Source organism: Dromaius novaehollandiae, chromosome 2 (genome assembly GCF_036370855.1).
Source record: "Dromaius novaehollandiae isolate bDroNov1 chromosome 2, bDroNov1.hap1, whole genome shotgun sequence".
Lineage (NCBI taxonomy): Eukaryota > Metazoa > Chordata > Aves > Casuariiformes > Dromaiidae > Dromaius > Dromaius novaehollandiae.
The window spans coordinates 149,965,806-149,992,571 of NC_088099.1; the positions used below are offsets into that span (position 1 = coordinate 149,965,806).

The 26,766-nt window shown below is 38.5% G+C and overlaps 1 protein-coding gene across 1 annotated transcript; it reads right to left on the reverse strand.

The window, feature by feature from the left end:
* Positions 1–7,051: 7,051 nt before the first annotated feature.
* Positions 7,052–25,236, reverse strand: ATP6V0D2 (ATPase H+ transporting V0 subunit d2). The gene is made up of 8 exons (XM_026099697.2): positions 24,962–25,236; positions 18,677–18,848; positions 16,686–16,864; positions 14,630–14,709; positions 12,694–12,771; positions 9,190–9,366; positions 8,034–8,111; positions 7,052–7,485 (listed from the first exon to the last, which is right to left on the reverse strand). The coding sequence occupies exons 1-8, from the start codon at positions 25,089–25,091 to the stop codon at positions 7,324–7,326; spliced, it is 1,056 nt and encodes a 351-aa protein (XP_025955482.1). The 5' UTR covers positions 25,092–25,236; the 3' UTR covers positions 7,052–7,323.
* Positions 25,237–26,766: the final 1,530 nt, after the last annotated feature.

Sequence of the window (26,766 nt, forward strand, 5' to 3'; positions counted from 1 at the left end):
AGGTGACATTTAATAATGATATGGATCTTCCCATAGCAGTGATTTTTCTTTGCAGTTAGAAGTCCTGGCTGTCTTTAAAGAGACTTCTGAAATTAATCCTGTATGCAGTTATAGTGAAAGGAAGATATTTAAGCAGGTAGCAGGCATCATGTTTTTTCTCTTTCTTGAGGTCATCAAAGCAGCATGCGGACGATTTAAGGTAACTCCAGTCAGTAATGCCCACTAGTAAACAACTCTTCACACCTCCAGATGTCTTTGTGCCTGATTCTAGTATTGGGACTGTTTCTATGAGCCTAAAGTGTAAATAGCCCACTCCTAAAAATGTATGTGCCATCCTCAAAACTGTTCCAGTGGGTATGGGATAGAGCAGCCTTCTGAGTAATACGCCTAAGAAAGAACTTTCTAGTTCCTTGATTTCATGTTCATTATGCTGTTTTCCTGTTAAATTTCAAATCCAGTTCAGGGCTGTAGAGCACACTGCACTCCGAGTTGTTGAAAGAAAGGTTTCAATCTATTTCAGTAACTATTTTTGTTCTGAGTTAGTTCCAAGGAGAGCGGAGGTGCCCACCTCAAGGACAAGACTGGACAGCGACAGGGAATGTTTGTTCAAGGTCTGGCCCACATCTGTGAAACACTTTTGCAATGAAATGTGTGATTTGCTGTGAGACACTTAGATAAACTGGCATTTAGTGCACATGTGATTAGAATAAGTAAGTGTGATTGGAGAGGTAGGCATTTTGATCAATGTTAATACTTCTGGCAAGAATTTGTTTAAATACAGAAGTTGGCTTGTACTTTGGTAAGGATAAAGTCCTGAGAGATTAAGGTAAACTAACTGCAACTTATTTGTCGTAATTCAACAGCTCAGACTAGTCTAAAAACCATGGGGGAAAAAGCTACGCTGATACAATTACACTTAGACTAATGATAGCCACTCTTTCATGCTGGAGGTTGTAAACTGTTACAGCTCCTTTTTTAAAAAAAAAAAGTTAAAGCTTGCAATTTAAATGACATTGTCTTTGTATTAGAATGATGGAAATAAGACTTTTGTATATAAGTCATGGCACATGATCTTCTTATGCAGTCACTTTTGATGCAATGCCTGAGGCTCTCACTGCTTGGTTTCCACATGCTTATATTGAACAAAGTGAGGAGGGTTTCCTCCCTTCCTAATGTATTAGCTCCCAATATACTACAAGGAATATTTCTGTTTAATTAGTGAGATGGTCAAACCTCTGCACCCATACTGAAATGCACCTACTCTGAAGTGCTCTGGCTAGATAGAGTACGAGGCCAGGGAGGGGAAGGAGTGATAACAGCAGTGGCAGAAGGTGTACGTGCAGGCCTGCACGGAAGTGGCCTGTAGCAAGCAGTTTTCGGTATGCCTCCTGCCAACCAGGAGTGTAAGAAAAAAGGGTTCAACAAGATTAATATGACCAGCCATCAAACACTAGTTCCTCTAGGGGCTGTAAGAAAATGTTATGCCTTGCAGTCAGCTGCTCAGTGCTAGCACAGTGACCGTGCTGCTTCACCACCCAGTACAGCTCTTCTTCTCCGCATACTGACTGCTGCGGGACGCTGTGCAGCAGGCCGCCACGCTGCGCAGCTGGGCTCAGCTATCGTTTTGTGCATGTAGCTCACAAAAACACTGCAGTTTATTCACCCTAGAAGTTCTCACCCTGCTCCTACTGAATTCAAAAGGAACATTGTCATGTTTTTTCAGGAAAAGCAGACTATTCCTTTGGTAGTTTTTACCACATTTATTTATATGTTTTTGTAAATTCATTTGTTACATTTTTGTGCTATAATACAATTTTATGACATACTGTTTAGAGCAATTTGGAATTTGTTTGTGGTTTTCATACATCTTTGAAAGTCATAATATTTGCTATAAATATACTTCATCTGTTTTATTTTGGCTCCTTTGGTTTCTGCACATTTGTAACAGTGTTGGTATTCCCTCCTCGTGTAACAGATGATAGCTAAAACATTTCAGTTTTGCAACAGTTATGATGGTTCAATCCTATCTTTCATTAAAATGTATATATTTTAAATTAAGCTGTTGCTGTCTAAGCTCCATTCTAATCTCATAGAGGGGGAAAACTTTTTAAAAGAATAATTTATCCTTTTGGAGATTTTAAAATTTCCTTACCAAGGGCAGAGAACATGTGGTCTCTGCTTTTTGGTTTATGCAGTTAAGGTACTGCTTTTTTTCCCTAAACTCTGCCGTACTCAAGCTTGTTCGGGTTTTTTGGTTAATACGGTCAGAGGATGTAAAGTATGTGTGCATAAGGCTCAGCTGAATTTCCTCTGAAGTATTGCTATACGTACAAATAACTTTGATGAGCCTAGATCAGGTCTGTTGTTGTTTGAGTGCTCACATTTGGCTTTTGCGTTGTATGGTATGAAGAGAATGCAGTACTTGTCCCCAAAAAGTGGTGATCTAGATCAGTTTAGTTGAAAATGAAAATAGAATTTCCTTGGCTTTATTTGACTTAATGGCTTCTAATAAAGACCTTTGAACAATTTTGCTGCTCACCTACCAAGGCTTTTAAATTTGCATACCTATTTTGATAAAATATGCAAATTGTGTAAAGTATTGGGAATTATTTTGTGGGTTTTTTTGATTTCACAGAAATCCTCCCTCAGTCCTGTAAAGATTAAATAGTAATACCTATAGACCAAAGATTTATATCAGTATGGTGCTACCTTTCCTCAGATTGGACTGGTCAGGTAGCATACTCCGGCAGCACTGTTCGCTGATGCAAGTGAAGCAAAATTATCCCCCAAAATAATTGGATTGAATTTTGCATTTTATATCTGAACAGTGGACGCTAAACCACTTCTGAGAGCTGAGTTTGAGCTTAAAGTCCTAGCCAAATCCTGGTTCTATGGCAGAGTGAGACTTGGGCCCACAGCATTGGCCCCTTGCTCTTTCTCCCCTATACCCTCCCCCCAGCTTATTACTCTTAAGAAAAATGTGTACTGTTAAAAAAAGAAGAGAAATGACTGAAACCTCTCAGTGACCAGAATAACTAAAAAACCAGAAAATGTGTCTAGAAATGAAAATACCTCATTACTTTTAAATGTTCGTGAGTTTCACTGGAAAAAATGCCACAAAGTAACATTTGTGAATTTGCCGCAGTGGTTTATCTGGTGTTGGCTCTAGCACTTTCTAGCTGGTGTGGGTCTCATGAGAAAACGTTGTAGTAGGGGTGTGCACACATGTGCGTGTACGTGCGTTTGCATATAGCACAACAGAAGCTTAGGAGAACAACATTGCACAAAATGAAACTGGTATGCTCATTTTCAATATAGTGCTACCAAGATGAGTGTACTTAGTTGCTATATGTTGAAAACCAAGAAAATATGGCCTTATAAAGCACCCTGTAAAATTCTTCTAGCTGTTCCTTTTCAAGCTCAGCCCGAGCTGCTGCTACACGTTTTGAGCAACAAGTTAGAGCATGTAACAAAGTTCCATAGATTATCTATTTTTTAAACAGTGCTTAAAGGCGCTGTCAAGTTCCCTGTATCCCTGCGCCGGCATAGTGCAACTCGGTGGGGATTCCGCTGGCTGGCCCCAAGCTGACAAAAATGAGCATATGGCACCTTAGGCGGAGTGTGGAAAGGGGCACTTACAAAGCAGGTTACAAGGTCCTTTACATGGTAAAGACCATTCTCTTCTGTTTTTTAAAATATAACAGCTAAGTAGTCTCATCTTGCTAGTGTTGTCTTGATAATAAATAACCTATACTGTTATTTTGTATGATATTGTCCTCTTAAACTTTGCTGCAATATGCAGCTGCTGCATGTCAGTATTAGGACAGAACAAAGAAAGGTTTTGGCATGTTTCATAAGGTTCTGGTGACAACAGACTCCACCATCCCCAGGAGAAAGCGCTGCCCCTAGATTTGGTGGCAGAGAAGAATTGCAAAGAAAGAGCAAAAAAAATCTCCCAACAGAAGTTCTGGAGTCCCTGTCTTCTCACAAGACCATACTTACTATTTTTTTAAGGTCACTACCTCTGGCCTTTATTTTTCAATAGTCTCAAGCTTTATCTTTACAGTTTCATTTTAACAGATAGATTATGCTATGAGATGACACCTGTCAATAGGCTTGTGGCTTATATTTGTTACAGTTACCTGTTGCATACTTTCAGAGCAATTCATTTTTCTTCTTCCTGCAAAAGCCCCTCCCCAACAGGAGAATAAGACATTCATTTTTCTGGCTTGCACACTGAGATGGGAGCATCAGTGACTGTTCTGCATTTGTAATGTTTGAGTTAACATTGCCAGCTGAGTTAACTGGGTTGGATTTTTTTTATTTTTTAATTGAAAGTCACAGTAAATATGGATTCCAAATAGTCAAACGTTTTTCACCGTGTGCCATCAATGTGATAACTTTTACCTGGGTTCTCTAAGTATTGTCTTGCTTTCCTTGAATTCCATGACCTACATTTTTCTCTTTGCCACTCAGAAGATACCCCATCTATTGAATCATTTTCTGTGCGTTTGTGCATGGGCACAAATTGTCTCTTATGCCGGCAGACAGGGCTGGGCATGGAGAGCGCCTCCGACACCACTGCCTGGTCCTGCCGCATTGAGTGCAGCTCAGCTCTTCGTGGGCAGAGACTGAGCACTCTGCGCCTGAGCGACAGCAAACTGTGAATGAAGGATTCACAGCTCAGCATAAGCTCACTCCTGGGCCCAGTCTTCATCTCTGCAGAACAGGCAAAGGGACATAGACGTGATAATTATACTGAACATATGCATAGGTTTAGCCATTTATGAGTGTGAACACAAGTTCCTGTTGCTTGAGAGCTGTAAAGAAGAACAAGGAATAGCAGCTCACTGCTACATGTTCCTCTGTTGTATAAACTGATCTATCATTAATGAGTCAGTGATGCTCAGAGTAGTGATTCTGTGATCTGGATTTCCACTGTAGATATTGCTAGTGATGTCATATAAGTGTATATATATTCAAGCATGGAGACTAATTTACTAACAAGAGAGTAATGTGAATTCCACTATTTATATAAAAAGCTTGGATGTGTGAAGACTTGAAACTCTAAAGTCCCAATTCCCTTCTTAGCCTGTTGCTTCAGAAGCAAAGGACAATTTCTGTTCATTCTTTAATGGAATATAATCATCTGCTGCTGCATCTTGTCCTTACTTAGCAAAGATCTAGAATGTTGTTTCGAAAAAACCACCAAACACCATTGCTGCTGTTCTTTCCCTCGTCCAAAGACCAGCGCTGTTGACAATGTGATCTGCAACACCTCCCCATTTCTTTCTGGGCAACGTTATCCATAGACTGTAGCAATAGCAGCTGCATATCTTCCCTGGCACAGGCTGCTTTAGGGTGGAGAGCAGATTCTTTCCCCTTCGAATCACTTCAGAAATGACTTGGCAGGAAGCCAGCTCGTTTGTTTTGTACAAGTAGGGAGGACTGGTGGATCAGTACAGAAAAAGTATTCTTATACAGTGCTGAATTGCATGATTTCAGTTTGTCTCCTTTCCCTGTTGACTTTGTTGTTGTTCTCCTTGCAACAAATTTTTTAACCCAATTACCAAAAAGTATGGAAAAACTTAAATACGAGACAGTGTTGCTCTCTTGCATTCCGGTTTGCAATATAGTTTGCAAGAAAATTGAGACTAGGTCTGTATATAATTGACCTTAGATCACAGATTAGACTGGGAAATTCAAATTAAGAAATGCAAGGTAGGAAAAACAAAGCAAGGAAGCAATTCCACATTTCAAAATTAAACAGCATTCTACAAATCTTATAGTTTAGGTTCTAGGTTTTTTGCTTCTATATTACTAGGTTTACTAAACAAAGAAGCCTTGGTAGAGGAATAAAATTTATATTATTTTCTTTTATCATTTAATTCTTTTTAGTCAGCTCCTCTACTTTCCTAAATTATTTCTAAGGGAGACTGTCTTCTGAATGTATTTTTAAATAATAATGTATGATTCTCTGGGTGAGTCACAATAAAGCAAAATATTAAAAAACTTCTCAGTTCTCTGTATTAAATTAGTAGGGGATGTTCTGGGATATAGCCCTTTGGTCACATTTACAATTTTAAAAGCATGTTTTTAGCTAAAAAGGGCAAGTTTTTCTATTTTCTTATGCATGTATGCATGTATACATTTATAAATTATAGTTCGTATAATCTCAGTTCTTAAAACCATCAGGCCTGAATGTTTTCCATAATTCTGAGGTGTTGACATCAGATACATTTTATTTTTCTGTCTACTCAGCAGGAAGTGGATTTTATATCTGTATTATATTACTGGCGGCACATTCAGCTGAGGATTGAGATTTGTTCTTTGTGCAGCCTGAAACTAAGGAATCATGCAGAAGATCAAGGTATGGCCTGTTTCATTGATAAGAGAGCAAATTTCTTGACTGGCTCTAAGGGCAGAACGTTGATGTGCCTTTCAAAATCCTCCCTTTTTCCCCAGCAGAGTCAGCCCTGTCCTGCTACAATTTGGCTTCAACTGTCCATTCTATTTTTGGTGACTGATCTTAGCCAGGTTCTGAAATAGCTTAGAGCTCATGTTGTTTGTGCCTGATGTAAAACTGATACAGAGCTGGCGGGTATTTTCATTCATGTTTCATAATCTTCCTTAGTGCAGACATGAAGACAGTGTCTAGGTGTGGCAGGAGGAGACCTTTGTACCGCTGTGCAGGTAGACCAGGTGCCCATCGTTTGATACTCATGGTGCACCTCATGTGGCCATAGAAGAAAAAGTAAAGGCATTTTGATGCCATCCCAATTGCTTGTTTACATTTAACCTGAGAAACCTCTCACTTCCCCCTAAAAGGGCATCTCAGAGTAACCCTAAAGTTTCTCTCTTATTCATGCAGTAAGTTCTTCATATACCCTCGTACTACATTAAGCAGCCCATAATTACAATCTGAGATAGAAATAGTTGTTTAGTTGGCCATTTGAGAAAACTGCTAATTCAAAAATAAGCTGTTGAAGAGCCTTACAGACATCATTAGCATAGATCTTATTTCCACAAGAGAGAAAGAATGGGCATAACAGACCATGTAGGGAGTTTTTATTGATCAGTTAAATTAAAATGGACACAGTGGCGAACAAATCTGCACACAAAAATTACAAATGAGTCCACTAAATATTTCCTGATAAAGTACTCATATCTGTAATTATGGTTTTAGTTTTGTTTATACCGCTGTATATATGGAGAATATAATTTAAAACATCTGGTAAGAGTTAACTTTTAAAATAAGATTTTTTTTCTTTTATATGAAAGAATGCTCCTTTTCAGGTACTCTAGGATTATAAATTTTCAGATTTAGAAAATTGGAATGTAGTTATTAATTTTGGTTCTGTGTCTCTGAGAAATGCATTCAGCAATCCATACAATATTTCTGCATTCTTGTTCCTTCAGCTTTATATAGGCATAAAATACTCCAAAGTGAAACTGGTTATTGAATGCAAGCACATTCAGTTTTACCTATGGAAAAGATGAAATAAGGGTTATGACAAAATATTAAAGAAGACAAATGTGATTTTTAAATGTTAGCTTTCATCATCAAATTTTCTATGTAGCTTTGCAACTATGGCTATATTTAGGGGTCTGTTCAGTAGAAACATAATTGAAATATCATCTCTGGATTAATTTTGGAAACAGACCACAGCCACATTACAGATAAGTAAAGGACAGTGGTGAAATACCCTCTTCAGTAGACCGTGCAAGGAAATTTAATTAAGCAGTTCATAGGACATGAGTTTTATAGGCTATCAGAGTTCGCAGCTCTGTAACTACTCATCAAAACAATGTCCTAGGATTTATTTTATTTAAAAAGTTAAATCTTTCTGTTTTGTCTCACCCAAAAGATAACAGTTGTAGCAATACCATGTGCTTAAATGCAAAGCTGAATGTTGCATCACAGTAGAGTCGAAAGCCTAGTGCCTCACCCTGAATGGACAGTATTAATTGTTTTAAATGTTATTCCAGGGGGGTAACCTTGGTTTTGAAATGTTAAGGTTAGAATTTCTTACCTCATGTTCAAAAAATGCATCTTCCAGTGTCTTTTCTCCGGTGCCACTCCCTACACCTTCAAACAAAGCCTTGTAGTCCTAAAAACATAGACAACCGCCCAATGGAGATAAGGTACCTGTGCATTCTGTTCAGCACAGCTACTTTACATTACTTTATGAATTAGGCTACATCAAGAAATCTTTCTGAGTAGAGCTCACATATAGATTACAGTTCTACCTAACTCAAAAGCATATATTCACTAAAGGAAAAAAATAACATTTTTTCTTGCATTCCTTCCTGTCATTTCCTACCACTTCAAATAATTTAATGAAGACACGAAGAGAAACTGCTGTAGGACGACACATGACCTTTCACTCCTTTGGACAGAGGGTGCTGGACTTCTTGTACAGATAGTACCCAGCAGAGCCAGACTTGCAGATGGAGCCAAGAGCCTGAACTCTGATCCTCACATAGCTGCTCATTTTACTTCCAGTAGTCAGCTGGATTTGCTTTGTCTGCATTAATGTTGTATGTAATGTTGTTGAGCTAGCTTTAATATTAGTACTGGTCAGAGTACCACCGTTATATCATAGCACAAATGTTTCATATTGGTTCCTCTTTGAAAAATCTAAAGGACAAGTCACAACAGTATTACCGGCACCAGCTAGTTCATTAATTCAACCAGTGATTTAGAGGAAAAAGTGAGAAGAGAAAGGAAGTGATTTTCAGAAAGGCAACTTTCCTCTTCTTTTATAGTTCTAGCAAGAAATCAGACTTGCACTCATCTGCTATATGAATTGTTCAGTCCACTTCTTTTAAAACGACTTATGGCTTGCTCCAAATTCTTGGAGACAGCAGCTGTGAAGTGAACCTCAATTTTGGCAGTTTTAATGAAAGAAGAACAGTTTCGTTTATTAGAAAGTGATCTGGTCATATTTTAACACTGCTGTAATAGGAACATTGTATTGTACTAGGGCAATAAATTATTTTAAATCTTCATGTCAAAGGCCCTTTTCTCAATATCCTTCTGTTCTGATCTTTTGTATTTGTATCTTTGTTGAATATGTTTTCTCTCAAAAATAGCTTGAACTTAAATGAAAAATGCTTTTTAAAATTTTGCTGACATCATGACACGTTGCATTTTGACTTTTTGTTTTAAAAAAATAGATTACGTACTGCATAGTAATCTGCAACACTCTTCACTTGCTCATAGTCATCTGCATTGGCCAACAGGTGTAAGCCTTCTGGATACAGTTTTCCACAGGTTGGATATAGCTTCTCTCTGTCGTCTTTACTCAGCTCAGTGCCAAATGAATTGATAGTGATGATAAAGGCACGTCGGTCTGCTTCAAACTTAATACATAAAACAAAGAGTAAACGGGTGTTGTTAGTGAGCCTCATTCTAAAAATAGGGGGGATTTTTTTTTCCAGCTAAACTATGGAAACTTTAAAAAGGGGACTTCAGAGCATTAGAAACAGATCTTAATGGATTTATAAATACTTGTTAAATTTTAACTGGCAAATGAAAAAGAGTTTACGTAAGCTCAGCTTTTATTCTGTGATTTTTGTACTGAAAGTGTCATCCCAGCAACTTCCTTATTTCCCTAATTAGTTACCAAGATATTAACTACAAGAAAATCTCCTGACACACACCCTTTTGAAGCTATGAAATAATACTTTTAGAAATAATAATACGTGAAGGGATCAAGAGTCAATAGAATTGCTCTGGGGTCACTCAAAGAGTGCTGCAGACAGTAAAGGTAAAGTGGAAGTTTTGAAAAAAATAATTTCTGAATGCACATATTTAAAACCATAATTTCATAAAGAGGGGGGAGCTCTTTACTTGCCAAGTTAAAGATTTCAAGTCTTTCAGTTAATTTTTCATGCATAAAACAGAGGGCTACATTTCTTCTAGCAGGTTTAGGTGCCTGTAGTATCTGTATTTTCCCTGCAGCAACAGACTGAAAATCATTCTAATGTTTTGCTCTCAGGTTGTTATTTTGTACAAGGCAAAATTTCACGTATCATACTTACCATATGAATTAAAAATATAATGGTAATTAAAAATAATCATGCTCAATATTATTTTATTTGGGTTAAATATATTCTTCTGACTTGATGTCTAAATTGAGTATGGGTTTATTTGTTTCTTTTCTTATTAATTACTTTCACCTTTTAAGAACAGCAGTGCCTTTGCTAATTGTGGGGGTTACACATGAAAATCTTCTAAGTGAAGATACAGCATAAACAGATTTTAGGAAGTGTGGATCATTTCTTACTCTGTGAACTTTCGAACTCTTTTGAGCAGAACCACACCATTTTCTGTTGAGTAAGGAGACTCACAAATGCAGTTGCAACACTGTGCTACAAATTTTGCAGTTAAGCACATATTCAGCGATCTTACCCCTATGTACTGGAACACATTGCAACAGGAACCCGGCTGCCCTCTGGCACTGACTTCAGAGTAAGGAAAATGAATAAACAATGGGGAAATAATGAGGAGAAAATAAGTGTGCTTGAAAAGATTTCTAGCTAATAAGTAACAGAGCCAAATTTTACTTGCCTTATTAATATGAACAGGCATATCAACCCTAGTGAAACTGTTTAGAAAGGATAAATGCTTTGCTTTTTTAACCTTAACATGTAGATTTTTATCTCTTAGGTTTGTAATAGTTTATTGGAGAAGTGCGCTCAGCTACAATAGTAACTAATGCAACCAGGTTTGGGGCCTCACCCTGGTGGCTCCCATCTTGGGAAAATGTGAAGGATCAGTCCCATGCATACAGACCCTTTCACCAGATCGTGGGCAAGCCAGATTCTTCATACTGGGTCACACCATAATGCTGTTTTTCAGTGACTTGGGCCATTTGATTGCTGCGGGTGCAGGTGGAGGCACAGGATGGCCGTTTCCCAAGTGTGCTGGTTTTCCCTCGGGCACCCGAAGCAGCAAGCCTGCTGCCGGGAGTGGGCATGGGAACCCAGGAGCAGGCACAGCACTGGCCGCACTGCAGTCCTGCAGCTCCTCACCAGGCTCAGCATCAAACACGCAACGTTTGATGCCCATGGCAGAAGAGAGACCACCAGTGCTTTTAATGTGGAAGGTTCTGGCACCATGACCGATGGGTGGTCAAGGAGTTTGGGGGAGCTAAATACATGAGCCTCATTCAGATTAGTAATCTTACATATAAGATTACAGCATAAATAACAACTATTCTTTCAAATAGTTAAACTTTGGCTTCTCATAAACGCCACCATTAGCAATCTGCTGTATATGTGTCTTCAGATTATTATAACATTATAGAAAGCAAAATCTTCTACAGAGTTTCTCCTGCTAGCTGATTGACCTTAGATAGGATTTTTAAAGCGGCTTAGCATGGACCAAACTATTATCATTGATATAAAGAGAATTTTACAACATGCGTAGACTAATATTGCTTAGTAATCGTCTCTCAATATGAATTTCTAACTGAAAATGACCTTTCTGCAAATCTGAATGAACCTGGGAAAACATCTCTGCCTTTGCCAGTCAATCTATTGATTTTTACTTCTTACAAAGGAATACTCTAAATACTTCATTTCTGGTCAATTCAACTTGATCAAGAATATTTTCTTTAGAACATGAAATGAAACATTATGAACTGGTTAAATAAAACATAAAATTGCATTCTCCTATCAGAACATGGCTTCATAAAACGTAATTTAGGCTCATTCTTCCTTATGGGATGAGCTCCCTGGCTGATTATCTCTCTCCCACCATGCAGACTTCTAGTGCCATGTCATAAGAGTTTAGTGAATCTTATTCAGTCAATTTTGAGGGTGTAAGTCCTGCTTATCCAGAAAATGTGACCCATGGAAATGAATGGGTGATCTGGCTTTCAAACTCTGCAAAGAATTGCAATAAACTGTGTGAAAACCATGGAGCTGAACACTGAGAACTCTAAATGAAGTGTTCAAAATCATTTGAAAAGCAGGAATGAAAACAGTTTTAGGAATGTCTGCATCTTTTATCACAATAAAAGGTATGAAAACACTACCCTTCATCATGCTGCAAATAAGCTTGGGGGGGGGGAGAGGAAGGAATTTTGTTTTTCATGAAAAAAATAAATATTAAACTTTCCTGAGTTGAGAGACAAACAGATAAACTGTGGAATGTTGGACCTTTCCGTACAACACTAGCTCCAGAGGTCGCTCAGCTCCAGCTTCAACCATTAATTTTAATAGAAGAGTAAACAAGCATGTGATGGTGCTGTGAAGTTTGAAGAATTTTGATTTTTAAAGATACAAGAATTCCAAACTGTAGCTACCCCGACTTTAATTTTGGACTAGGAGGTGTAAAAACAATCCGCTTTTTAAATTTTCTTACTTATTACACATGGATGTTAAAGGACAACAGTTTGGGATTAGTGAGCTATTTACTCTACTCTTCTCTCTGTTATAGAAAAAAATTAACTGAAGCTAACTTCTGTCCGGTAACGGACTGGCTCCTTCTCTACTCAAGAGGTTAGTCATCCTAGAATAAAGTCTTCAGTACATCTTAGCAAATAGTTATTATTCAGAGGAGAAACAAACATCTGAAAAATAGCTTTGCAAATGGAGAAAGAGGGAACGGGAAAAACAAAGTAACTAAATTACGAAAGCATTTTGGAATACTCTAATTTACAAAGAATGAACTTTTCTCACCTCAAGAATAGGTCTCATTATTTCTGCTGTAGTACCTCCTTGTTTTTCACAAAACTTATAGAACGCCTCCAGATAAGACTACATGAAAGAAGAAAAGAAATATTTTAAATGCTACGCAAGACCTGGTCTAGCACAGCACTTAGTCATGAACTCCATTTTTAAATGCTTCCACTAATGGTGATAACTCTAGCTATGAATTTAAATTCAAATATGTGCTTAATAATGTGCTTTGCTGGATCGAAGGTTGGAATATTAAAATGTAAATGTCTTGTTCTTATAAAATGGGTAACATCTAAAGGGTAAATATTCTGCTTTCTTTGCTCTCTAAAGAGGGAACCGCTTTAGCTCCATTGGGTTGCTGCTGCATAAGCAGACGGCTGAAGGAAATTGCATCGTGGTGTGGAGGAGGGGATTTGGGTACGCCACAGCTGTTGGGCCAGCACTACGAAGCTACACAAACTAATCCCTACTGCTCTGCCCTTCAAAACCCTGGATTAGGTCAGAACAGCACACAAAGCTCCTGTAGCATCGGTCTGCAGAGCCTTCTGCCCTGGCCAGGGCTCTGCCCTTCGCACCCCTTCAATATACCTGTTCAGGGAGGACCCCGCAGTCTCAGAAATGCCTGTGCTGCAAGCTCCCCCCGCTGCCTCCCTCCCACAAGCCACTGTCTTAGGAAACATTTACATTATCAAAACACATTTGTGTTCACACAAGCTTATTAAAAGAAGCTCTCACTAACTATGCAATTAGGGAAATCTTAAATAGAAACATCGCAATGGGAATCTGCTGCACGGGATTTTGTGTTAGGTTCTGGATCGTGTTATCTGATAGTAGGGCTGAAATATAGTTGATCACATTGGCCACTGATGCTAAATTGAAGCAGAGGAGGAAGGAAATGTAAATAATTTAAAAGTGTTTGCAAAATGATCCCCCTGATACTTTGAAGAGTGAGGAGAAAAAGTTAAAAATGAAATTTAGTAAGTGTAAATGTGAAGTCATCCACATACGATATAAAAATCAAAGTTGCATGTTATAAAATGGAAACAAGCGGCAGGTTTATTAGTAATGTGGGAGAATTAGAAGACTTGGGCATAACTGATGTTATGAATGACAGGAAGTAGCAGAATATTTAAGAAGCAAATATTGTCTTGGGAATTTATAAACATCACTTGTAAAACCAAGGGAAGAATTTTTGTCTTTCACCCTGGTGCTGATCAGATCACTATAAGAACACTGCCTGCAGGCTGGGGCATCCACTGTGAAAGAAATGCAACAAAGAGTTTGGAGAGAATGTGCTGGGAGGAAACATTAAGAGAATAAAATACGTATTGCCTTGAAAGAGCCCATGATAAGAGTATTGACCTGTGTCCTAATATTTGTAAAGTACTTCGAAACTGCAAGACACATATTAGGTTCATATTCTACTGTGCTGTAGCAATGCTACAGATAAGGGAAAAAAAGAATGAGAATGGAAGTGAAACAAAACCCTTAATTAAAAAATGCCATCTAGACTCAAAGTAATTAGTGCTTTTCAAATCACATCTACCTTTTGTAAATAAAAATACATTTTAGTCAAAAGCCTGCTTAGGATCACTTAGGAGCTAACAGTTTTATGGCATTTTGTGGGTAACTGAGTTATTCATAAGCAAATGGATTTGGATATCAGCCTGGCATGTAAAACGTTTTCATTAATGAGATATTAAATTAGAATTTGGAGGCAGATCTAGATTTTGGAAATTATCCAAACAGTGGAGTAGAACTCAAGGGAGCTGGATTTGATTCCTGGACTTGTCATCAGCCAGGTGACCTTAGACAATGCACTTCATCTCACCAAGCTTCTGTTTCCCTATTCATAAAACAGGGATAATGATGCTGACCTCCTTTCCTAAGGCACTTTGGAAAGCTCAAGTATTATTGTTACATTGCAAGCACTTGCCTTATACAGTTTGTTGCGCATTATTTCAACGTTCATTTCATCCAGGTCATTTTCAGACAGGCAGTCTTGAAAGAAAGCAGCTGAAAGCAGAATTTGTTATATTACAGTATAAATCTACATGCTGATATTATGCATCTCTTACCTGTAGCCATTCACCAGTGTGTGACCAAGGATGTGAGTTTCTGTTGTAGAAGAAAGTGACATAACAGCGAGGAAGAGAAATCCTCTTCATCTTCCCCTTATCCTGCTCTCTCCTTCGGTTAATGAGAATCTGCTGTGAGGGGACTCAATCAATGCAGCAGCCAGAGTCCACGTCTCCAGAGGGCATTGGATAGGAAATGCTAACGACGGTCCTAATCTTCTCTGAAGTGTGTGTTTTGGGCATTAGTGAGATTTTCCAGCGAGGAACATGAAAAGTAATTTTTGTCTTAAATCATACAGGTATTCTGCAATTTTTAAGGAGAATCCTCTGTCCTAGTTTACCTCTTTCTCTTTGAGCATGTTTGTAAATTGGGGAAAGGTGATAGGATGCAACTAGTAGAGGGCACAAGCTTTGACCTTGACCATCTGTGCTTCTAGCTCCTCTACAAAGCTGGCTAAAGAGCAGGCTTTTGAACAGGAAGGCAGGGGATGAAGTTCATTTGTGCAGTTGGACCTCTTAAAATACTATATTCTTAACTAACAAAGCTATGCCAATCCCTCACTGTTTGTTTTTGTTATAAGCTATATCAGCATCATAAGGACTTAATAAATGCCTTATTGGGGCAGACCAAGCTACAGCAGAGAATATTGTCTCAGACAGTAGCAACAGGAGATACTATTTAGAGAAAGCATGCAAGCCTAGCTGTGTTTTGTGGTCTGTTCCCTTTGTACTCTCCCAGCATCCACAGTTTTTCTATTAAGAATATTAGATGGCATAGCCCTGACAGTTCCCTTTAGTATCTGTTTATAGATCCACTGGCTACGGATTTGTATCATCTTTTATATAATAGATGATTTTTTTTTCAAAAAAAGATGATACTCTCTGCCTTTACCAACATCTGTAGCAACAAATTCCAGAAATTTACTACCACCTGTGTAAAACAGCATATTCTTTTACGTATTTTGAAACTAGTTTTCTGCTGGGATGTGGTCTCCTAAGGTAGACCAAAAGCAACAGTTCTCCATTCATTTTATCTGCCACCTTCATGACTTTGCAAACCTTGGTCATGTCTCCTCAGCCTTGTCCTTTCCAAACTGAAGAGTCCAGTCTTTTTAGTCTTTCCTCATAAGGCAGCTCCATCCCCATGATCATTTTAGTTGCCCTGCTCTGTACCATTTCTAATTTCACTTCATCCTTGAGCAGCAGAACCTAAAACCACATGCAGTATTCGATATGTGGACACACCACGGTTTCATATATGGTCAAATGACACTTTCCATCTTGTCCTCAGTACCCTTCCTGGCAATGCCCTACATTTTTTCAGTTTTTGTTTGTTTGTTTTGGCTGTCGCTGCACATTGAGCACAATTTCATCCAGGATGATCCTAACCCTCGCTTTGTTTTGCCTTCAGATTTCATCTTTCAGGATAGGGGAATTATCTCTATCTATGTTTGAATCCACATCCAGATCCCAAGAGATGGATTCTAGGTTCTACCACAACATTTAATATTTATTACTAACTATGTGCTTCTTGATCCTTAGTGAGGATATGTAAGATTGGATCTTGCATTTTTTTATAGATGCAGACGTTGAAATAAAAATACAGATATTCTAAGTCAATGGTTACTTTTGCCATAAAAAATATCCATGCACTTCTTGAGAGCAGCATGTTTTCCTCTATGTCTAGCTACCCAAGTTTGATACAGAATCTGTTAATAAATGTTATTAGAAAATGTCCTGAACACCACTTCAGAAGTGCTTGATCCACAGTTTATCAGGCAATTATTCATAGGTTTTTGTGTTACCAACACACAGCATATCCAGTGGAGAACATGCTACTTGATCTCAGATATTTGTAAGAAAACATAAAGACGAGTTTCAAGAATCAAGTAAGAAATAATTTAATGCTCCTACCTAATGGTGTGTCAACCAAAATTGCATTGAACAGCTCAGTGGGGTTTGTGGCAATGCTGACTGCTTCCATTTGCTCAAAACTTCCCAGCGGATGGCACTTGGGAACAAGTTCAGCTATGGGCCGCTGATGTAATGTGCCAGTTATTAAAAGAATTACATTGTCAATCATGTAGCTGTATCTGTATTTGAAAGAAAATGTAAAAGAAATGAACCTTATTTTTATAATGGATTTTGCTTTGAAAGAATATAAAAAACATATTTTTGAAAATGAGTAATAAGCCTACGGTCAGAAATGACCAAAGTATTTGCAGGTTTGTCAGTTCTCTGTATCAATCCCATTTATCAAAAAAGAATGAAGGTTTTTAAATAACAAGTAGGTAACATATTGTTAATTTTAAACCACATGATCAGTCTGGGAGAGGGACACTTTTAAGGACGAGGAAGCTGAAACATGAATATAATAAGCACATAGCTGTAAAATGCAGCATTGATATAGTAAGTGGCAATGAGTGGTATCAAAATGTAAATCACCTGAGCTTCTAGTTTGGGAATGTTGTTATTTCATACAGACCACCTGTACAGAGGAGACGTGCACAGCAACCTAGACACTAAAAATGTGGTGCTCATGCAGATGGGCCAAACTTCTGCTTTTCTTCTCAGTCAGCTTTAGATACCCTCCCATGAGAGAACTGCAAACAGATCCTCACAGATTTCTTTTTTATTACTGTAGTAATAGTTTTCCATCAGCTTCTTATTAGTTTTACCGTCAGAGAGACTGATCAGAGTTTTGTCAGTAAGTCAGAAATGGAAATGTGAAATCCATTCCCTTGGGACACTTCTAATACGGATGCAAATCTCCAGCTTGTGTCTTTGATTCAGGACACAGCTGGAGAGGCATACAGACTAATAAGATTTCTCACACAAAATTTGAAAGGCTGAAATGCAGTTATGTAGTTATAAGGAGATATGTAGTGATGCAGTAATTGTGTTAAATATCTTAACCAAGTGCCTCCGTTCTTACAAAAGAGCAAGGTGCAGAGTGTTTACACACATTTGTACATGTGCTTATCAATCAGTATGAAAAAAAGCTGCCATAATTTTCATATTTTCACTTTCATTTCTCTGAAGCAAAACATAAACATGTCTGCCTACAGGTCTTAGTTGTCCGAGGGCAGACTTCAAGATCTTGGTGATATATTAGCCTAAAAACTAGTCAGGCACACATGACTAAAAAGTAAGATTAATGATAGTTTATTTTGCCATTAAGAAAAAAATAGTTTCTGAAAGTAATCTGGAAAGTCTAGTAATCTAGTTATAATATATTATAAGGATACATCAAGGGTAGTAAGCAGTTCAGTAAAGTATCCTGCTGACATTTCAGGTTTCCATGTTGTTAGACTGTTATAAGGCAGATCCCTGTTCTCATTAATATATTGTTGAAGTCATTTATTTACCAATTTTATCCATTTATATCTGTATGGAGAGCAGATATTTCTGTTCTTCTCACATAAAACAGCACTTGTGGTTTTAAACACAGCTACCTGGATCTAAGTATCTTGATAGACACAACATAAAGTTGTTCCACTTTTTAATGTTCAAATGGTATGAAGAGTATGGTAGGTATATGATGTGTTATCTTTCCTCCACCTGCCTTTCACCCTCCCAAATTTAATTTTTGCAAGTTCTCTGACAATATATTTGAAAATTTTAACTGTTTTTCTCAACCTATACCACTACTTCTGCCCCCTCACACAGAGAAATTCTGCTTTTCTTGTGTTCTTTAAAATAGTTGCAAAGATAACAGCTTTCATATATATTTTCAGAACATATATTAGTAAATAAGTCATGTAAATATTACAGTATCAAAGAAATTTCACTATTTGTGAAACTTAATACAAATTCCAGTAAGTCACATTTACCTTGTTTTAACCCCTTGTAGGTGTGCTTTTGCTTTGAGTCTGTAATACCAGCCAGGCGGTAACATTACTTACGTGATAAAATTCAGAAACGTGGCAAGTGGCTCAAAAGCATGGTTTCTAAAGTAATGAAATTCTGTGAGCAGTTTAGCTTTCAGTTTATCATCAATGGTGGAAATCGTGAGAGGGCCGGTTTCATTAGCCAAGAAGTTGCCATAGTCTGTAGTCTGCAGATGTAACTTCAGGTCTAGAATTGGATTCGGGGAAGATCACGAGAATAAACCATCATTATATTATCTCCAAAGCAAATAAAATGACATTTCAAATGTTCATTTTTAACATTATATTTTTGTATTAAAGGCCTGATCATACTTTAGTGAAAAGTTTTTGTCATGGATTTAACACAGACCTAATGCATACTTACTGCAAATTCGTGTTGCCTTTTCTACCAGTAAGACGTGGTGGATACCACAGGGAAGGACGAACAGCTTACCCCTTTGTCAGATGCTTTGCTGGCACCTTTAATTTCCAGTCAGTCACACCAGGCACAGTGTTAATTACTGCTGTCCCCAGCCCCTTCCCAGACGGGTTTGTTCGATGTTTTGATTTCACTGATTTATTCCGGGCACCGTTACTGCATCATTATAATCTGTGCCAGTTGTTTTGCATCACACTCCTATGGACTGTTATGTATCAATAAGTATTATCCTGTAACTTTATTAAGTGTTAAATTTTCATGTGAAACGTTTAAATCTCATGTAAGACTGTAATGTTATCAAGCTACCTGAAAAAAAGAGAGCACACATCTTGCCTGGCTCAGATTCAGGGCTCCAAATGAGCTCTGCAGTGGAGGGCATGAAAGGGCACCATTACACTCTCCTAACATTTCTGTTTTGCCTTTGTCTAATTTATGGTTGCTATTAGCAGATCCTAAGAAGCTGTTCCAGAAACTTGGGTTATCATGACACATTCTGTCTGTGCTCCCAGCACTGGTAACTGGAGAAAAAATGAGTTGATAAGACAAGGTCAGGACAAGCTTTTGGAATATCAAAGAATTCCTTTGATAAACTTCCTCTGCCAGTCGTTTTCCACCATGAGGCAAAAGTAAAGATTGCAATCAACTCTTAGTGTTCGAAGCAGTTCAGCATTTCCTTTTAAAAAGCCACTGCTATATTGCAGAATTATATTCAAAAGCTATATTAAAACTATTGTAAATTATAGATTGGGATAATGTTATAAGGGTTTGGCATTCATAATGATTATATTTTCAAATAAAATCTGAAGTGATATTTAGCGAAAAGAATAATAACACTCCCACCAGCTGAAATAAGGGCATGTCTGCAAGAGAAGGAAGTTAATGTGCAGGTAGCAAGGGATGCATTTATTGGCGTGGTAGCTAGTCTTCACTAATTCCCCATGTGGCTGCTTTCGTAGTATGCAATAAAGTTGCCTATATTGAGACTTAATGCAGAGAGACTAGTACACTGCAGATTCAAAATCTTAGGACTCTAACTTATTTAGATAGACAAATCCTAGAATCTTATATGCAGGTCGGCTGCCACTTGAGCTATTTTCAGTGATTACATCAACACAGGCTTTTGGATGGGACAGCCTAGCACTCGGGAACTGTTAGGATTTCTCTAGATCTCCCTGTAATAGATGAATGCAATCAGTGTAAACTAGTTGCTTCTGAAAATTATATAGGTCCTTATCACAAAACTGTTGACAAAACAGCCAGGATACAGGTTGATGTCCTTTCAAAGGTTAGAGATAGATACTAGGAAACAATCATGGTTTCAGTACAGGCTCTTTTCAGAAAGAAGAAAGAGAATCCAAATATGAAAAAGGAAAACCACTTAAGAAAGAGAGAAAGAAAAGAAAGGTGAATCAAATAAAAATACAAAATTATGCCTAGAAACAAGTCTAAATGTGCAAATGTGTTTCTAAAAAACTCACTAATATTTTTGTATCACTTCTACATTTCCTGTGAAAAGTGATCATTTTTACTTTCTCTTTTCATTGCAAGGAAAGTAAGAAAATTTGACATATGGTGGGATTAGAGTATACTACCTCCTCACATGCAGGGGGCTGGAATTCCAGCTTTGCTCTGTCTCTTTTCAAATGAGCCACCGATACCTCCTCAGAGTCACACTTTGTAAATGCACTACTGATATAGTGGTTTTTCAGTAGCTAAAGCAGATTGCAAAACCCAAATATCACCTGCAAGTATTGACCATTCTGAAGTGTGTTTAACACCGCTGGTGAGATCAACGGAAAACCAAAACAACTGATGGAGAGCAGTCTGTCTCTGACAAGACTGTGCTATTTGCCTCACTCTCTCATTGACTGAGTTTGGCATGGCTTCAGAACCCATGCCAAAATATAAGGCATGAAAAATATTAGCCATAATACATGAAATAGCCCTGCCTAGCTCTTAAAAGCCATGGAGGAAATACTGTACCCATGAATAATGGATTAATGACCCTGCCACTTCCCTGGCCTGCTTTAGAGAGGTATTTCTACTAAAGACTTTAAAAAATGCCAGCATGGATAGTGTAAGAAACAGTATTCAACCCTATCTTATGGGCAAAACAATTGAGAAAATAGTAATCAGCAAACTCCAAATGCATATGACATCAATCAAAAATGTCACAGTCAGAGTTCAAACCAGAGTGCAGCTCAGAGGCTGCTCTACCAGTATTAAATTATAGTCTTCTTATGGCAGTTGGCATAAATAAGATCATATTTCTGGAGACTTTAACACAGTAGGACACATGTACTAGTAACATGACTTAGTGACCTGGCAAGAGTAGATGGCTGAGCATTACAGGGGCTTCAGACATTCCTGTTCAGCAAAACTTTTTAGTGATGGTAGCTGCTCCCTTATCTCCAGGGTGTCCTGGAGACCTATACAAGGCCCTGTGCTTTTCAGTATGTACACAGAATGCCTAGGAAAGAAAGTTCTTGTATTTCAGCTGTCAATATTATTGTCATCCATCTCCATCATGCATTTCCTCATGCAATCATATGTAGGAAAATCATATGTAGGAAATTTATGACTTTAAATCATGTGATTTTACTCACAATTAAAACAGCAGCATGTCTAAAGGAAATTAACTCTCAAGTAGAGAGAGGCTAGTTTAAGATGAATGTAGCTACGACATGAATAATATTGATCAGAAAGAAAAAATACTGCAAGAAGTTGAGCAAAGTGTTAATCTGGTCTCCCATGGAGAGCAAATGATCCTTCCGCATCAAAGGTGTGCAAAAACCTGGGATCTTGTCTGGCTTCTCACTTGGATAACCACCTAGCATCAGTTTTCACCCAGCCACCGTGTGCTGGCGCGTTCTGGGAATGGCAATGTACGTGACTGTATCTCAGTGATGCTGGCGCGAGCAGAGCTGGGCTGCTAACCCTCCTGTGACTTGCTCTCCCTCCTGGTAGGAGCAGTGCTCCTTCCCTCGCCCAAGGAAGCAAGGAAATAAGAAAGCACTGAGCGTGAACCCCTGCCATACTCTGCTCCAAAATACTGTCAGCAGGCTGCTTCTGGGGACCCCTTCCTCCGCAAACAGAGATTGCCATAGGGCCAGACCGATAGCATGCCAGATTGCAGAGGCTCCAGCCAGTGCTGCAGCCCACAGGGGAGCTCCACAGAAATAATAATAATTTAAACAAGCCCCGAAGGATGTCTAAATTAAGGCCTCTTCTCCTGTGTGGCCCAGAATTGAGAGGACACGATGGTATGTTAAGCTGGTTAGCATCCTCCTTTTTTTCTTTCCCTCTCACTGCTATACTTACCCTGCGATTATCGTGCAAATATAAGGCACTAACCTACAGCTTTTCTTGTGGTTCTCCTGCACTGACATTATGGTTTCTCCTCTAGAGATATCAAAACCACTTTGAAATTAAAAGATCTTTTAAATTCTATTTATGGGCTACTTGGGGTGGTTTTGATTTTGTTTTTGCTTGTTTGTTTTTCCATATTTATAATGTTTTTAACTCAGGCCAGTTTCTGTGGTCTGGTGCTATACCACAGAATACACAGTGGAGTAAATTTATTACCTTTGAATGTGAATGTAGGGACTGAAGACACTACAGGAAGAGCACGATAGCACTGCAACACAAATGTGCATGCTGAATGCTTTAACAGGAAACAAGGTACAATGTATGCATATAACTCCATTTTTACTTTAGAGGTAAGGGTCTGTCTTATTGGTGCACTGTATACTAGTGATGCAAGTTCAGTGTTACAACATCATACATATGAACAGAGATGTGTATATTCAGCTCCCTGTACAAGTCCCGTATTTCTAATATTTTAATTATAAATAATACATTTGGCAGATAAGTGGTTGGAACCTGATAGCTGGCTAAAAGAAGTAGAAAATTATCCAGTCGAGGCAGAGATGTTCTGTAGCTAAACAGAAAAAAAGGGAAATGATAGTGAGTGGTAGGGATATGCTTATAGATGGGTTGAGGGACGCAGCAGTTTCTGTTGCTGAAAAGCATTTGTATTCTGAACTAGGATGATGATTAGAGTGAAGAAGGTTCAAAAATCAAGAAATGTCATTGTTCTTTATATTGCGAATCTTATTTAGAAAATAACCTTATCTCTCTATTGTGATCTGTCCATAAAGCACTGTGTGTCCCTTTAATAACCTTGAGGGTTCATATATCTCAGCAATGTTTGAAAACCACTTCCTGGTGGTAAATGTCTTTCTTGTAAAATGACTTTTCTGTTTTCTTCTGGAAAGGATGAAGAAAAATCCTTTTTTTTAGTTTTTTAAAAAAATATTTAAACTTTTTTTTTGCTCTTATTGAGCAATAACTAGGAGTTTTGTTTTTAGAGTCTTTGATGACATCCTCTCCCGAGTTCCCCTGCACAGACAAATGCAGTGAGAGCAAGAGTTTAATAATTCCATCATTCCATCCTTCATGTCTCTCACAGATGTTTGAAGCTCTGTTAGCTGTTCGAGAAAAGCGTGTAAGTTCATTAAGCAGGATTTTTGACTTAAAGAATTAAATATAATAGCAAGGATGTCCTTAAGTCCCATAGATCATAACTGCCGGTACAAACAGGCTACTGTCAGCTTTTGTCAAGCTGACGTAAGGAACAGAATTCAGTTGTCAGAGTAAATGTCTACATGTGTCCTACGTGTCTAAACTGCCATTATACCAAATGGAGAGCTGATACAACTCTCCGGTTCAGCTCATCAGCTGAAGTAGGAATGTGCATTTGATCAGCTAAATAGCTCTCTAGATCCCTTTAACTGTAGTGACTACCTCTTCTTTAACTGTGAGAGGAGCTTGATCCACCTTACGGGTAGATATCTACACGTACCTATTTACATTTAGTTATTTTAGTCTGCAAGATTAATGGCATACAGCCTTCCCAGGCTTATCAATAGTTTAGAAAACCTCTAAACTCTGTGTATGTGGATATCTTCAGGCCTTGCACTCCTCCTCTCTCCAATTCCATCACTGCATAAGCAAAGCAATTGATGTTTAAAACAGAGTAAGTCTAGTATTTTTCTTTGCTACATTTTCAAATGAATCTATATATACTACGTATTTTAGAAATTATTTTGGTGTACAATCATAGCTTTTATTTAGAGCCAGAGGGAAAAAAAAAACCAAAATCCTTTATGTTTCTTCAGAAAGGCATTTTTTTCTGTTGCATTTTTTCCTGCCAAGTGTCTAGAGGTGTGTCATATGATTCTCTGTACAAGCCTGTCTTCACCAGGCTGCGACTGGTCTGGGCCACAGAAAGCTGTTTTGGAAACAACTGTGTGTTCCCTTTGTGACTGTGACAAGGTCACCTTCGAAAAAACTTTTTAAAGTTGAAGAATAGTTCAGATTTCTCTTTGTGAAGTCTAGTTTTCTCTTCCTGGTAAGAAGAATATCCCCCACGGCCCTAAAACCCATGAAGTAAAGTACTAAAGTTATATCTTTTATAGAGAAATTTGGTGTAGAATGGTAAGCTTTCAATAAGATGTTGTGAACTATTTTATATAGCTGAACTGATATGAAACTTGTCTATTTGCACAGTTCTGTAGCGTGGTTGCAATACGTGAGAAGGTTACCAATCGCAGAGGAATTCTATGGATGAGGTTTCCAAAGTTTAGCAGTGAACTAGAAAACCTCATGATACGGGCTGCTTTGGAAACCGCAACCTGTATCATCCTAGAGTAATTTCTGTGGAAACCTATTAACTTAAATTTGAGAGTAATTCTTAAAAGGAAATCAGGTTATACCTGTTTTTAAGATAAAGTGGTCAATACTTTAATCTTTTACCTTCCATTCCTCAAAGGTCTAAGCAACAGTATTTCTTCTGAAATAAGATAAACCAACAGACTTACCTTCCAGAGTCTCGCACTGTGCTAAGTTGACGTAGTCTGCATTCGTCAAGATCCCAGCTTTGAAACCTCGGACCAGACCCTCCAGGTAGCCATGGTCCACGTTGAAGTAAAACTCTGAGTATCCCGGCATGGAGGAAAAGAGATTTAATCTCTCTGTTGGATACTTGATGGTACTGAATATTTACCACCAAGTCTTATTCTTCTCTTTGGAAGGAGTGACAAATAGTCACTGATTTCCAGCCAGCCTACGGCTGTGTTTTACTATCTAGTTTCTTCCTGTTTCTTGCTCCTTGTATAGTTGCAGTATAGCTGATGCTTACACAACACCACTTAATCAGCCGGACAGCAAATCCGACTCCCTCCTGTCAGAGCCAGAAAATGAATCTATTATTGTTGAAAGAGAAGCCAAAAAGGGAGTATAAGGTTTAACCACTGCTTACAGGAATGCTCTGAACTTGATTGAAACAAATGAAAACATATTAAAAAGCCTGGTGGTATTTTCACATTTCTTAAATATACTATAAATAGGAAGTTATCTATGAAAACAGATTGAAAAAATATTTCTGCACTAAAATGGCAGAGTGTGGTAGAACACGGCCTATTCAAGGAACTTAGATAGTTTTTGAGTGTCTCTGTTTATTTTAAAATTTTTGATTGCTGGAAATTGTCTACTGCACATCACTATCAATAAATATGTTTACAAATAATAAGAATTTTCTAATAATTACAGTAAATATTAGATCATGACCATAGCTGCTAGCCAAATGAAAGGTCTTTGAAGTGTTTGACTTTCATTAACCTTTAAACTGAGTATCCAAAACTTACCTCAAAACTAGTTTGCCCGAGATGAAATCAAAATACTCTGGCTATAATCGCTAAGGCGTGGAAGTTCCTCATATTTTTCCTCTCACAAAATAAAGATTATAAAATAGGGATCTTAATTTCAATAATACAAATTTAGAGCCTTTTTAGAGCTTTCTGATTTTGATTGAAAACAAAACTTGAAAGTGTGCTAAATCTATTGGTGACTTTTATGCTTAACTGATAAGTCTGCTGCCTTTCAGATTTAGATACCCCCAGATTGGCTGTTCAAAGTGGCTATGCTTCTGTAATCAATACAAAAAGCTCCTTTTCCCCCTAAATTCATTAGCAGATGTAACATATGTCTGTAAGGTTTGGCTAGAGGGAAAAGCCTTACAAGGCACAGGGTGATATTTGGATGAGTAGCTAAGTGGAGCCCAGGAGCACTGCGGTGGGGTGTCTGAAGGCTGCGGTGTGGTTGGAGGGTTAACACCGGCGGCAGAAGCTACAAGAGCTGCCTGCCACCTGCGTCTCCACACCGACACTCAACGTCCAGTGCTTCGAACACGCTCGGCGCATTGTGCCGGCTGCAGACATGCTGCTTGGCTTCCCCACCGACCCGTCGCATCGCAACGTGGCTGCAGAGAGAGCTGCGAGCCGGCAGCCGCGTGGCCGGATCACGCCTACGAGCTGTCGTGGGGGCTGAGAGCGTGATGACAGCTTGTACCCGCCGGGTGATTCGTGTCCAGACCGCCTCGCTCCCGGCCGCAGCAAGGCTCTGCCGACCACACAAGGAGCTCTGGTGCCTGGGGGTTGCTGCCCAAGCAGCCACCCCCGGCCTCCTCTGGGAAGAAGGTGACTGGCCGGCTGCTTGGCTGGGGGCTGGGAGCCTCCTGTGGTCTAGACGTGGCCGTGAGCCACCAGGCCAGCCCGGCTGAGCCAAGATAGTAAGTAATCACGCTGTTCCCTGGAGGTCACATTTAAAATTATTTCAGGCAGATGGT

What these genes read in the sequence shown, in the direction of transcription:
- ATP6V0D2 (XM_026099697.2), bottom strand. Translation starts at nt 25,091, where the DNA reads ATGCCGGGATACTCAGAGTTTTACTTCAACGTGGACCATGGCTACCTG. An exon ending in ACAGTGCGAGACTCTGGAAG is followed by an intron (nt 18,849 to 24,961) that starts GTAAGTCTGTTG and finishes ATCCAATTCTAG; the next exon opens with ACCTGAAGTTACATCTGCAG. An exon ending in ACGTTTCTGAATTTTATCAC is followed by an intron (nt 16,865 to 18,676) that starts GTAAGTAATGTT and finishes TTTCAAATACAG; the next exon opens with ATACAGCTACATGATTGACA.